Source organism: Scyliorhinus torazame, chromosome 4 (genome assembly GCF_047496885.1).
Source record: "Scyliorhinus torazame isolate Kashiwa2021f chromosome 4, sScyTor2.1, whole genome shotgun sequence".
Taxonomy (NCBI): domain Eukaryota; kingdom Metazoa; phylum Chordata; class Chondrichthyes; order Carcharhiniformes; family Scyliorhinidae; genus Scyliorhinus; species Scyliorhinus torazame.
The window spans coordinates 72,394,786-72,407,427 of NC_092710.1; the positions used below are offsets into that span (position 1 = coordinate 72,394,786).

Here is a 12,642-nt window from a genome sequence, read left to right on the forward strand (position 1 = left end):
GATTCACGTCGACGTGAACGGTCATCACGTCGACGGGACTTCGGCCCATCCGGAAGGGAGAATATCGGCAGGCCGAAAATCGGCTGCCTTGCGCAGACCCGTGACATTCTCCGCGGCAGCGGCGCCATTAACGCCCCGCCGACTTTTCTCCCTTCGGAGACTTCGGCGGGGGCGGGGGCGGGATTCACGGCGGCCAACGGCCATTCTCTGACCCGGCGGGGGGTCGGAGAATGACGCCCCCGGTGTGGGGGAGGCGGACTGTCTCCGGCTCCGCAACAGTCCGCTGGAAGCCATGGTGCTGGCCGGGCGGGGCTTCTGCGAGGGCTGGGGGGATTGGTGGTGGTGGGGTGGTGGGGGGTGACCAAGGGCGGCAGTATTTGGCAGGTCGGGTCCACGCACGACCACCGACATGTCTTACGTCGCGACCACTGCAGGTCGTTGCCATGCGCCTTTGCGGTCACGGACTCGGTCATTCTCCGGCTGGGTCTGCCGTGGGAGCCGGGGGTTTTACCCGCTGTGGCTGCGAGCCCCTCATTGGTCCCAGGGTCGGTGAGGGGTCCCTGCCGAATTTGGCAGTTACCACGCTGGCGTCGGCACTGAGCCGGAAAATCAGAGAACCCAGCCCAGGAGCTTTTCCGAACCATACTCACAGCCTCTCTTTGTTCACACAGAGCCTGTATCCAAGCCTCGAGTAGAGTTGATCAACACCACCATTAGTGAGGTCTGTAACGTGACCCTGCGCTGCTCCGTGGAGAGGGGAGATCGTGTCTCCTATAGCTGGTCTCCAGTCGGAGACTTTGACAGGGACGACTCCGTTCAGCCAGTCTCCAGGAATATGGAGCAGTTGGAAGTGTCGGTGGGAATGTCCGGCTCCATCAACTACCGCTGCACAGTCCAGAACCCTGTCAGTGAGGAGAGCGCAGCGTTCAGTCAAGGTGAACCTTGTCAACACACACAGACAGGTCAGTGTCCACCTTGTATCTGCCAGGGGGAAGCTGGAGTCGGGAATGGAGTGGATTCAGACACAACTGCGGGACCCCAAGGGTTCAGCGTCAATAGACTGGACTGGTGTCCCTGGAATGGAGAAAGTTAAAGGGCGATTGTGTCCAGGTTTTCAAGATGGGAAGAGGAACAGTGAGGATATCACAGAGTCTCAGAATTCAATGGTGCAGAGGGGTGGCACAGTGGTTAGCACTGCTGCCCCGCAGTGCCAGGGACCCGGGTTCGATTGTGTGTGTGTGTGTGTGGAGTCTGCATGATCTCCCCGTGTCTGTGTGGGTCTCCTCCAGATGCTCCAATTTCTTCCTACAGTCCACCGATCTGCAGACGAGGTGGATTGGCCATGCTAAATTGCCCCTTAGTGTCCAAAGGTTAGCTGGGGCTATGGGGATAGTGCAGGGGAGTGGGCCTAGATAGGGCGCACTTTCAGAGGGTCGGTGCAGCCTCGATGGGCCAAATGGCCTCCTGGTACTATAGTCATTCTATTCTATGATTCACTGTCCAGAGATGCGCAGGAGAGGTAGACTGGCCACGATCAACGTGCAGGGTTACGGGATAGGACTGGGATGTGGCCTTGTTGGGCTTCTCTCTGGGTCGCTCGCGCACACTCGATGGGCTGAATGGCCTCCTTCTGTGCTGAAAGGATTTCATAGATAGAAGGAGGCCATCCAGCCCTTCATCTCTGCACCAGCTCTCCAAACGAGCATCATGACTTAATTGTTTCTCTGCAAATAATCATCCAATGCCCTCGATCAAACCTGTCTCCACCACACTTCAAGGCAGAATATTCCGGACCCCAATCACTCATTGTGTGAAAAAGTATTTTCTCACATGTAAGAGTCCTTCTTGTTTATTCCTTTATTTCCCCTTTCTTTTATTTCACTGTTTCACTTTTGATCCATGGATGATTAATGAACCTGCGACTTTAATGCAAGAAAACTGTACCTTTAATTCAAACAGAAGTATCCGGAAGGTTGTGCTGGTTGAAACAGGAATTTGACCAATGTCAGAGAGATCAGTGAGGACTCGGTTTGATTGATCGGCTGCTGGCCAATGAATTAGCCCAAAGGCTGCGCCCTGCTCGGTAACAGGTGGTGATTGGGTCTGATCCCACTGGCCTAGAGAGTTTAGAAGAATTTTGAGAGATAAAATTGAGGTATGCAAGATGATAAAAGGTATGGATAAAGTAGACCTGGAGCGGATGCTTCCTCATGAGGCATTCTAAAATGAGAGGTCATAGTCTTCGGATAAGGTGCAGCAAATTTAAAACGGAGTTGAGGAGGAACTACTTCTCCCAAAGGATTGTGAATCTGTGGAATCTGCTGTCGCAAAGTGCGGTGGATGCTGGGACAGTGAGTAAATTGAAGGAGTAGTAGGACAGATTTTTAATTAGTAATGGGTTGAAGGTTATGGAGATGGGGCAGGATGGTGGAGTTAAGGCCAGGATGAAATCAGCAATGATTGACTGCAGAGCTGACTCAATGGGCCAAATGGCCTACTTCTGCTCCTATAATGTTTTTCAGAGCTTCAAGGCTTGCACAGTGCTCCAAGTGTGGTCTAACCGAGGGGCATGGAGACCAGAACAGTGCACAGTGCTCCAAGTGTGGTCTAACCGAGGGGCATGGAGACCAGAACAGTGCACAGTGCTCCCAGTGTGGTCCAACCGAGGGAGGTGGAGATTAGAACTGTGCACCGTGCTCCCAGTGTGGTCTAACCGAGGGACATGGAGACCAGAACTGTGCACAGTGCTCCCAGTGTGGTCTAACCGAGGGACATGGAGACCAGAACTGTGCACAGTGCTCCCAGTGTGGTCTAACCGAGGGACATGGAGACCAGAACTGTGCACAGTGCTCCCAGTGTTGTCTAACCGAGGGACATGGAGACCAGAATTGTGCACAGTGCTCCCAGTGTTGTCTAACCGAGGGACATGGAGACCAGAACTGTGCACAGTGCTCCCAGTGTTGTCTAACCGAGGGATATGGACTGAACTGTAGACAGTGCTCCAAGTGTGGAGTAACAATCAGATACGGAGACCAGAACTCTGCCCAGTGCTCCAAGTGTGATTTAACCAAGATAGACCATAAGACATAGGAGCGGAAGTAAGGCCATTCGGCCCATCGAGGCCACTCCACCATTCAATCATGGCTGATTTCAACTCCATTTACCCGCTCTCTCCATAGCCCTTAATTCCTCGAGAAATCAAGAATTTATCAACTTCTGTCTTAAAGACACTCAACGTCCCGGCCTCCACCGCCCTCTGTGGCAATGAATTCCACAGACCCACCACTCTCTGGCTGAAGAAATTTCTCCTCATCTCTGTTCTAAAGTGACTCCCTTACCAGCCTCCCCGAACAGGCGCCGGAATGTGGCGACTAGGGGCTTTTCACAGTAACTTCATTGAAGCCTACTCGTGACAATAAGCGATTTTCATTTCATTTTATTCGAAGGCTGTGCCCCCGGGTCCTAGTCTCCCCTGCTAATGGAAACAACTTCCCTACATCCACCCTATCTAAGCCATTCATTATCTTGTAAGTTTCTATTAGATCTCCCCTCAACCTCCTAAACTCCAATGAATATAATCCCAGGATCCTCAGACGTTCATCGTATGTTAGGCCTACCATTCCTGGGATCATCCGTGTGAATCTCCGCTGGACCCGCTCCAGTGCCAGTATGTCCTTCCTGAGGTGTGGGGCCCAAAATTGCTCACAGTATTCTAAATGGGGCCTAACTAATGCTTTATAAAGCTTCAGAAGTACATCCCTGCTTTTATATTCCAAGCCTCTTGAGATAAATGACAACATTGCATTTGCTTTCTTAATTACGGACTCAACCTGCAAGTTTACCTTCAGAAAATCCTGGACTAGGACTCCCAAGTCCCTTTGCACTTCAGCATTATGAATTTTGTCACCGTTTAGAAAATAGTCCATGCCTCTATTCTTTTTTCCAAAGTGCAAGACCTCGCACTTGCCCACGTTGAATTTCATCAGCCATTTCTTGGACCACTCTCCTAAACTGTCTAAATCTGCAGCCTCCCCACCTCTTCCATACTAACTGCCCCTCCACCAATCTTTGTATCATCGGCAAACTTACCCAGAATGCCCCCAGTCCCGTCATCTAGATCATTAACATATAAAGAGAACAGCTGTGGCCCCAACACTGAACCCTGCGGGACACCACTCGTCACCGGTTGCCATTCCGAAAAATAACCTTTTATCCCAACTCTCTGCCTTCTGCCTGGCAGCCAATCGTCAATCCATGTTAGTACCTTGCCTCAAATACCATGGGCCCTTATTTTACTCAGCAGTCTCCCGGGAGGCACCTTATCAAAGGCCTTTTGGAAGTCAAGATAGATAACATCCATTTGCTCTCCTTGGTCTAACCTATTTGTTATCTCTTCAAAGAACTCTAACAGGTTTGTCAGGCACGACCTCCCCTTACTAAATCCATGCTGACTTGTCCTAATCCGACCCTGCACTTCCAAGAATTTAGAAATCTCATCCTTAACGATGGATTCTAGAATCTTGCCAACAACCGAGGTTAGGCTAATTGGCCTATAATTTTCCATCTTTTTTTGTGTTCCCTTCCTGAACAGGAGGGTTACAACAGCGATTTTCCAATCCTCTGGGACTTTCCCTGACTCCAGTGACTTTTGAAAGATCATAACTAACGCCTCCACTATTTCTTCAGCTATCTCCTTTGGAACTCTAGGATGTAGCCCATCTGGGCCCGGAGATTTATCAATTTTTAGAACTCTTAGTTTCTCTAGCACTTTCTCCTTTGTGATGGCTACCATATTCAACTCTGCCCCCTGACTCTCCTTAATTGTTGGGATATTACTCATGTCTTCTACTGTGAAGACTGACGCAAAGTACTTATTTAGTTCCTCAGCTATTTCCTTGTCTCCCATCACTAGATTAGCAGCGTCATTTTGGAGCGGCCCAATGTCTACTTTTGCCTCCCGTTTGTTTTTAATGTATTTAAAGAAACTTTTACTATCATTCCTAATGTTACTGGCTAGCCTACCTTCATATTTGATCCTCTCTTTCCTTATTTCTCTCTTTGTTATCCTCTGTTTGTTTTTGTAGCCTTCCCAATCTTCTGACTTCCCACTACTCTTTGCCACATTATAGGCTTTCTCTTTTGCTTTGATGCATTCCCTAACTTCCTTTGTCAGCCATGGCTGCCTAATCCCCCCTCTGATAACCTTTCTTTTCTTTGGGATGAACCTCTGTACTGTGTCCTCAATTACTCCCAGAAACTCCTGCCATTGCTGTTCTACTGTCTTTCCCACTAGGCTCTGCTCCCAGTCGATTTTCATCAGTTCCTCCCTCATGCCCCTGTAGTTACCTTTATTTAACTGTAACACCTTTCCATCTGATTCTACCTTCTTTCTTTCAAATTGCAGACTGAATTCTACCATATTATGATCACTGCCTCCTAAGTGTTCCCTTACTTTAAGATCTTTTATCGAGTCTGGCTCATTACATAACACAAAGTCCAGAATGGCCTGTTCCCTCGTGGGCTCCATCACAAGCTGTTCCAAAAAGCCCTCCTGTAAACATTCAATGAATTCCCTTTCCTTGGGTCCACTGGCAGCATTATTTACCCAGTCCACCTGCATATTGAAGTCCCCCATGATCACTGTGACCTTGCCTTTCTGACATGCACTTTCTATTTCGTGGTGCACTTTGTGCCCCTGGTCCTGACCACTGTTAGGAGGCCTGTACATAACTCCCATTATGGTTTTTTTGCCTTTGTGGTTCCTCAACTCTACCCACACAGACTCCACATCATCTGACCCTATGTCGTTTAGTGCTATTGATTTAATTTCATTCCTAATTAACAAGGCAACCCCGCCCCCTCTGCCCACCTCTCTGTCTTTTCGATAGGTTGTGAATCCCTGGATGTTTAATGCCAGTCCTGAACCCCCTGCAACCACGTCTCTGTGATGCCTACCACATCATACCTGCCAGTCACAATCTGGGCCACAAGCTCATCTACCTTGTTCCGTACACTGCGCGCATTTAAATATAGCACCTTTAATTCTCTATTGACCGTCCCTTTTTGTTTTCTTAGTGTGGTGGACCTTGGTTTACTGAGCCTTTCCATACACTGTGTCATATTTTGTGAGATGGGGACTATCGTAACCTCTCCTGAGTTCTGTCTTTTCGTGCTTTTTTGTATTCCTAAGCAGCTACGCTTCCCACTGATTATTTCACCTCTTGGTTCCCTGACTTTCCCTTCCCCCCCAATCTTTAGTTTAAAGTCCTATTGACCACCCTATTTACTCTTTTCGCCAGAACACTGGTCCCAGCGCGGTCCCCCCTGTCCCAAAACTGATGCCAGTGCCCCATGAAAAGGAACCCCTCTTTCCCACACCACTCTTTCAGCCACGTGTTAACTTCCCTTATTCTTGCCTCCCTATGCCAACTTGCACGTGGCTCGGGCAGTAATCCGGAGATTATGACCCTTGAGGACCTGTTTTTTAATTTGAATCCTGGCTCTTTATAATCTCTAAACAGGTCCTCTTTCCTAGACTTGCCTATGTTGTTGGTACCGACATGGACCACAACAACTGGATCCTCCCCCTCCCTCTCCAGTATCCTTTCAAGCCGGTCAGAGATGTCCCGCACCCTAGCACCGGGCAGGCAACATACCATGCGGGACTCTTTATCCTGCTCACAAAGGATACTATCTATCCCCCTGATAATAGAAACCCCTACAACTACAACCTGCCTATTTACTCTCTCCCCTTGAATGGCCTGCTGAACCATGGTGCCTTGGTCAGCTGACTCCTCCTTCCTGCAGCCCTGTTCGCCATCCACACAGGGAGCAAGTGCCTCATACCTGTTGGACAGGGTCAAGGGCTGAGGCTCCTGAGTTCCTGACTGCTGGTTCCCTTTACCTGCCTGACTTGCAGTCTCACCCTGCTGTCCCTGGCCAGTGGCAGAATTTAAACTACTTACTCTGACAGGTGTGACTGCCTCCTGAAACACAGAGCCCAGGTAAGTCTCCCCCTCCCGGATGTGCCTCAGTGTTTGAAGCTCAGACTCCAGCTCATCAACTCTGAGCCGGAGCTCTTCGAGCAGCCAACACTTACTGCAGATGTGGTCGCTGCAGCTCGCAATGGGATCTGCCAGCTCCCACGTCAAGCAGCTCAAGCACATCACCTGACCAGCCATCACTAATTAATTAATTATATGTATTATATGGAGACCAGATTGGAGCACCAAGTTCCAAATGCGGTCAAACAGAGGGCTGACAACCAGCATTATGCACAGACCTCAAAGTGTGAACTGAGGGATATGGAGACGAGGGCGCACATTAATTGCCGTGTCACACCCGACTTGGTGTCAGGACGAGGCTGTTGATTCCCGCTAGGTTTATGATTCTCAACGCCTCGCGACATTTAATAGAGTCTCGTGCGACATCGCTATCTGGATCTTGCGATTGGGCGAGATGCAGATCGGCAAATTTAAATGAGCCGCTAGGTGCTGATTTCCACAAACGTAGAGCAGTCGTAATGGCAGGAGGCACAGAGTGGGGCTAAAGGGGTCTTTTTCAGGATGGCAGCCGGTGACTAGTGGTGTGCCTCAGGGGTCGGTGCTGGGACTGCAACTTTCCACAATATACATTAACGATCTGGATGAAGGAACTGAAGGCACTGTTGCTAAGTTTGCAGATGATGCAAAGATCTGTAGAGGGACAGGTGGTATTGAGGAAGCAGGGGGGCTGCAGAAGGATTTGGACAGGCTGGGAGAGTGGGCAATGAGGAGGCAGATGGAATACAATGTGGAAAAGTGTGAGGTTATGCACTTTGGAAGGAGGAATTTAGCCATAGACTATATTCTAAATGGGGAAATGCTTCGGAAATCAGAAGCACAAAGGGACTTGGGAGTCCTTGTTCACGATTCTCTTCAGGTTAACGTGCAGGTTCAGTCGGCAGTTAGGAAGGCAAATGCATTCTTGTCGAGAGGGCTGGAATACAAGACCAGGGATGTACTTCTGAGGCTGTACAAGGCTCTGGTCAGACCCCATTTGGAGTATTGTCAGCGGTTTCGGGCCCCGTATCTAAGGAGGGACGTGCTGGCCTTGGAAAGTATCCAGAGGAGGTTCACAAGAATGACCCCTGGAATAAAGAGCCTGTCGTACGAGGAACTGTTGAGGACTCTGGGTCTGCAGTCATTGGAGTTTAGAAGGATGAGGAGGGATCTTTTGAAACTTACAGGATACTGCGAGGCCTGGATAGAGTGGATGTGGAGAGCATGTTTCCACTGGTAGGAAAAACTCGAACCAGAGGACACAATCTCAGACTAAAGGGACGATCCTTTAAAACAGAGATGAGGAGGAATTTCTTCAGCCAGAGGGTGGTGAATCTGTGGAACTCTTTGCTGCAGAAGGCTGTGGAGGCCAAATCACTGAGTGTATTTAAGACAGAGATAGATAGGTTCTTGATTAATAGGGGATCAGGGGTTATGGGGAGAAGACAGGAGAATGGGAATGAGAAAATATCAGCCATGATTGAATGGCGGAGCAGACTCGATGGGCCGAGTGGCTTAATTCTGCTGCACTGTCTTATGGTACCTCGGGGTGGGGGTCCCACAGGCCACTGGAGACCCCAAGGTGATAGAGGACAGAGCAGGGTGGCACCTTGGAACTCCCTCTGGAACCCTGGCACTGCCAGGCTGGCAGAGCCACTGCCAGGATGCCAGTACCAGGATAGTCGGGTGCCAAGTTCACACTGCGAGGGGTTGGACCCTGGAGAGGCCTTAACAGGTCTGGGGGGGGGGTTCTGTTCCCTCGAGATCGGGGGGGGAAGGTCCAAAGTGGGGGGGGGGGGGGGGGTTTGCTGAAAGGTGGGTGGGGGCGGGAAAGATCGGGGCAGGCAGAGAAAATGGCGCCCCGATCTGCGAGGACCCTTTCCTGTTGGGCTCACCAGCGAGAAGTGGCTCTTAAGTGCGACCTTGGCGGAGAGAAACTTCCCGAGACTTAAATAAATGGCAAGGTATGGTTAAATATCTGCTGTTACTCAGCCGCTGCAGTCACTGAGAGACACCCGCTAAACGTACCCGAAACCGGATATAGATTTTATCCGTTTAAATCACGTCCCAGAACTGCGCACAGCGCTCCCAAGTGTGGTGTGACCAAGGTTTCACCTTAATTGTCTGCCTTTCAATTCGACCCCTGTAGAAAGGAGCCCTGGACATGCTTTGCTGCTTACTTACACCTTTAGTGATCTGTACATCGGTATTCAAACCGCCTCACTCAATAAGATATTTACCCTTGTCAATAAAAGCAAAATACTTTGCCTGCTGGAAATCAGAACCAAAAACAGAAAGCGCTGGATGTCCCCGTCTGCTCTGGCGACATCTGTGGAGAGAGAAACTCAGTTAACGTTTCCAGTCCGTAATCACCCTTCTACAGACAATGAAGTGTGTGCTCCTCGGCGGCACGGTAGCACAGTGGTTAGCACAGTTGCTTCACAGCTCCAGGGTGCCAGGTTTGATTCCCGGCTTGGGTCACTGTCTGTGCGGAGTCTGCACGTCCTCCCCGTGTCTGCGTGGGTTTCCTCCGGGTGCTCCGGTTTCCTCCCCGCAGTCCAAAGATGTGCAGGTTAGGTGGACCGGCCGTGATAAATTGCCCTTGGTGTCCAAAAAAGATTAGTTGGGGTTACGGGGATAGGGTGGAGGTGTGGGGATGGGGTGGAGGGGTGGGGTTGGGTCGGGTGCTCTTTCCAGGGGCCGGTGCAGACTCGATGGGCCAAATGGCCTCCTCCTGCACTATGACTCTTATGATTCTACCCCATTTATTGCCCATAGATCTCACGTTTGTCTATTTGTTTCCTGTCTTGCAGATTCAAATAATTTATTAGAGGCCGCGACCAACATCATCCCCATCATTGTCAAAATCAGCATTTTCATTATCTTCTTCATCATCACCATCATTATAATCGCTTTATATCAGAAGTCACATCAGAAATCCGGTCATGGAAACAGAGAAGGTAATAGTTCATCTTCATCTCAGGCAATACGTGGGGGGGATTGGTCGCAGGATGTAATAATCCGACCCGTCACCTTCGGCCATCTTGTGTTATATTCAGCTCGTGGGTGGAGCCACGCTCATTAAACTCAGCTTTTCCTTGCTTGGTAAGAAGTCTCACAACACCAGGTTAAAGTCCAACACGTTGATTTGGAATCACAAGCTTTCGGAGTGCTGCTCCTCCCTCAGGTGAAGTGGAGGCATATTCACAATCACAGCATATGTACGAGAGACACAATTGCAAGATCATTGCAGATTGGGCTGTGAAGAACAAACCTTTATAGGAACAGTGTGAGTGGAGTGAGGGATAATCGCAGGGAATCAAGCTGTGAGTCGTCTCAAGCCAGGGCAGTTAGTAGGATTCTGCAACCTGGGCAGAGTGGTGGGGGTTCCATGTAACGTGACGCGACCCCGAGATCGCAGTTGAGGCCGTCTTCATGCGTGTGGAACTTGGCTACGGGTCTCTGCTCGACGATTCTGCGTTGTCGCAAAGGCCGCCTTGGAGAATGTTTCCCCAAAGATCGGAGGCGGAATGTCCATGACTGCTGAAGTGTTCCCGACTGGAAGGGAACGCTGCTCTTGTCCTTCTGGATGGTAGAGGTTGTGAGTTGGGAAGGTGCCGCCGAAGGAGCCTTGGCGAATTCCTGCAGTGCATCTTGTGGATGGTACACACGGCTGCACAGGGAGGTCTTTTGAGACAGCTGTGCGTCGGTGGTGGAGGGAGTGGATGTTTGCGGAAGGGGTCCAGTCAACAGGCCCCGTTTACTGGTGAAGTTGTTCGTTCCGTATCCCACTGAGCATGATTATGTGAACGGGTGGGAGGTTCCTTCGCAATGCTGGAGCGATATTCCTGAACCACTCGCTCCCTCCCGCTGTAATGACCGTATCTGGTATTGACCTGATTGTCAGCAGTGTGTTTAAATGTTGTTGTCTCTGTCAGTGTTGACGCGCTTCCAGGAAATGTCATTCGTTGCTGATGTACCGACACCTCCACCTTTCCTTTGCAGGTTGATCCCATTCCAGCCTCCTTCGCTGCCAAGGTCAAAGTTCATCTTCCGAAAATTGGAAGGAAAAGGGGGCCCTCATCGGCAGTCCTGGGACCAAGACGTTCACAGACGGATCTGCGCCAGTGGGACTCCCAATCTGACGAATCTGCCAGTGAAGATTTCCTCTTAGCCGCTGGTGACCTCTCCCCATGTCATCTCCCTTTGTCGCTCCCTGTTCCAATCCCACACCCATTAGCTGCATCTCTCCCTGCCCTCAAACCTCCCGATTGACACTCCCAAACCCCCCACCATCACTGACAGAGGAGGCTGGTTTCCACCCCTCTTTCCCCCCCCCCCCCCCTCCCAGGATCTGTACCGAGTTACCCTGATGGGGTGCTGATCCTCACAGGCACAGCAAGATTCCGGTCTCTTCCCCACCCCCTTACCCCCTCCCACTATTGCTCCCAGGCCTTGACCTCAGCTCAACAGTATTCCAAAAAAGACCCCCAATGGAATCTCCCCGCTCCATGCTGGACCTTGACTCAGGAAAAGAGAGCAGGCCACTGTGGCACCAGCCCCCATCTCCCCCCCCCCCCCCCCCCTCACCCCCCTCCCCCACATGGTGGAAGAGAGAGAGACAGAACTCCTGATAGCAATCAACATTTTATCATCGGTAAAAAGGTTTAAATGAAGGCATTATTTAGAGAAATCATGTTAAATAAAATTTAAAGTCATATATTAACCATGACAGTAAGAAAAGTGGAGTGCTTGTGAATTGATGTGATAAGCACATTTTCGCAGACTGTTACAGTCTGCGCTCGGTCATGCTGTGAAAAGACCGTTTGTCTCACAAAGAATTTGGATGAAATCCTAGTTTTGTTTTGATGGTAACGACCAGGCACCCCATCCTGGTGCGAAATGTGGTCCGCTATGGAAAAATACAGCCACCGTTATCTCTTAAATTTGACAGACAGGCAGACATTTGCTCGAATTGAATGAATTGTAAATTATTTAAAACCAATCACAGCTGTAAAGAGGACTCAATGTTTAGGATGGTAATCTTCTTAAAAGTTCAGGTGTTGGGATGGGAAAGCCAGTCTAGAATCAATTCAACCTATCCTCTGAAACCTATTCTATCTGCTTGCTTTGCAAAATCGCTATTTTATTCTATTTTAAACTGCACAGTCGTTTTGTACTGTGTATCTTGAGTTGAAGAAATTACCAGGAACTATAATTGTATTTTAAATTCAATTCAACTTATCGGTATTTGCAAAGGACAAACAATCGATACAAGCTTACTTGTATCTGGTGCTCAAGCACATTCCCGGAAATATGTGATGATCAATACCCAACTGGACTATATGAGTACGTGCAGTTGCCGTTCGGACTCTCCTCGGATTGTGCAATATTCCAGAGGGCTATGGAGAATATCTTTAGAGAGTTGCCAAGGGTGGCTGTCTCCCTGGACGATGTTGTCATCACAGGGACCTCGCATCAGGTACATGTGGAGAATCTAACCGTGATCCTTGACCAGTTTTCTCAGTCCGGGGTCAGCCTCCGGAGGGAGAAGTGCGCTTCCCACCCACCGGAGGTCACATATCTCGGCCACCGAGCAGGG

At 49.8% G+C, this 12,642-nt stretch overlaps 1 protein-coding gene across 1 annotated transcript in view; it reads left to right on the forward strand.

Annotated features, from left to right (window-relative positions):
- LOC140410297 (SLAM family member 5-like) overlaps window positions 1–12,072 on the forward strand; it is a 41,117-nt gene extending 29,045 nt beyond the window's left edge. Inside the window, exons 3-5 of the mRNA XM_072498276.1 lie at window positions 672–962; window positions 9,854–10,000; window positions 11,046–12,072. Coding sequence (XP_072354377.1) covers window positions 672–962; window positions 9,854–10,000; window positions 11,046–11,050 — 443 coding nt within the window. The 3' untranslated portion in view covers window positions 11,051–12,072. The remainder of the gene's footprint in view (window positions 1–671; window positions 963–9,853; window positions 10,001–11,045) is intronic.
- Window positions 12,073–12,642: the final 570 nt, after the last annotated feature.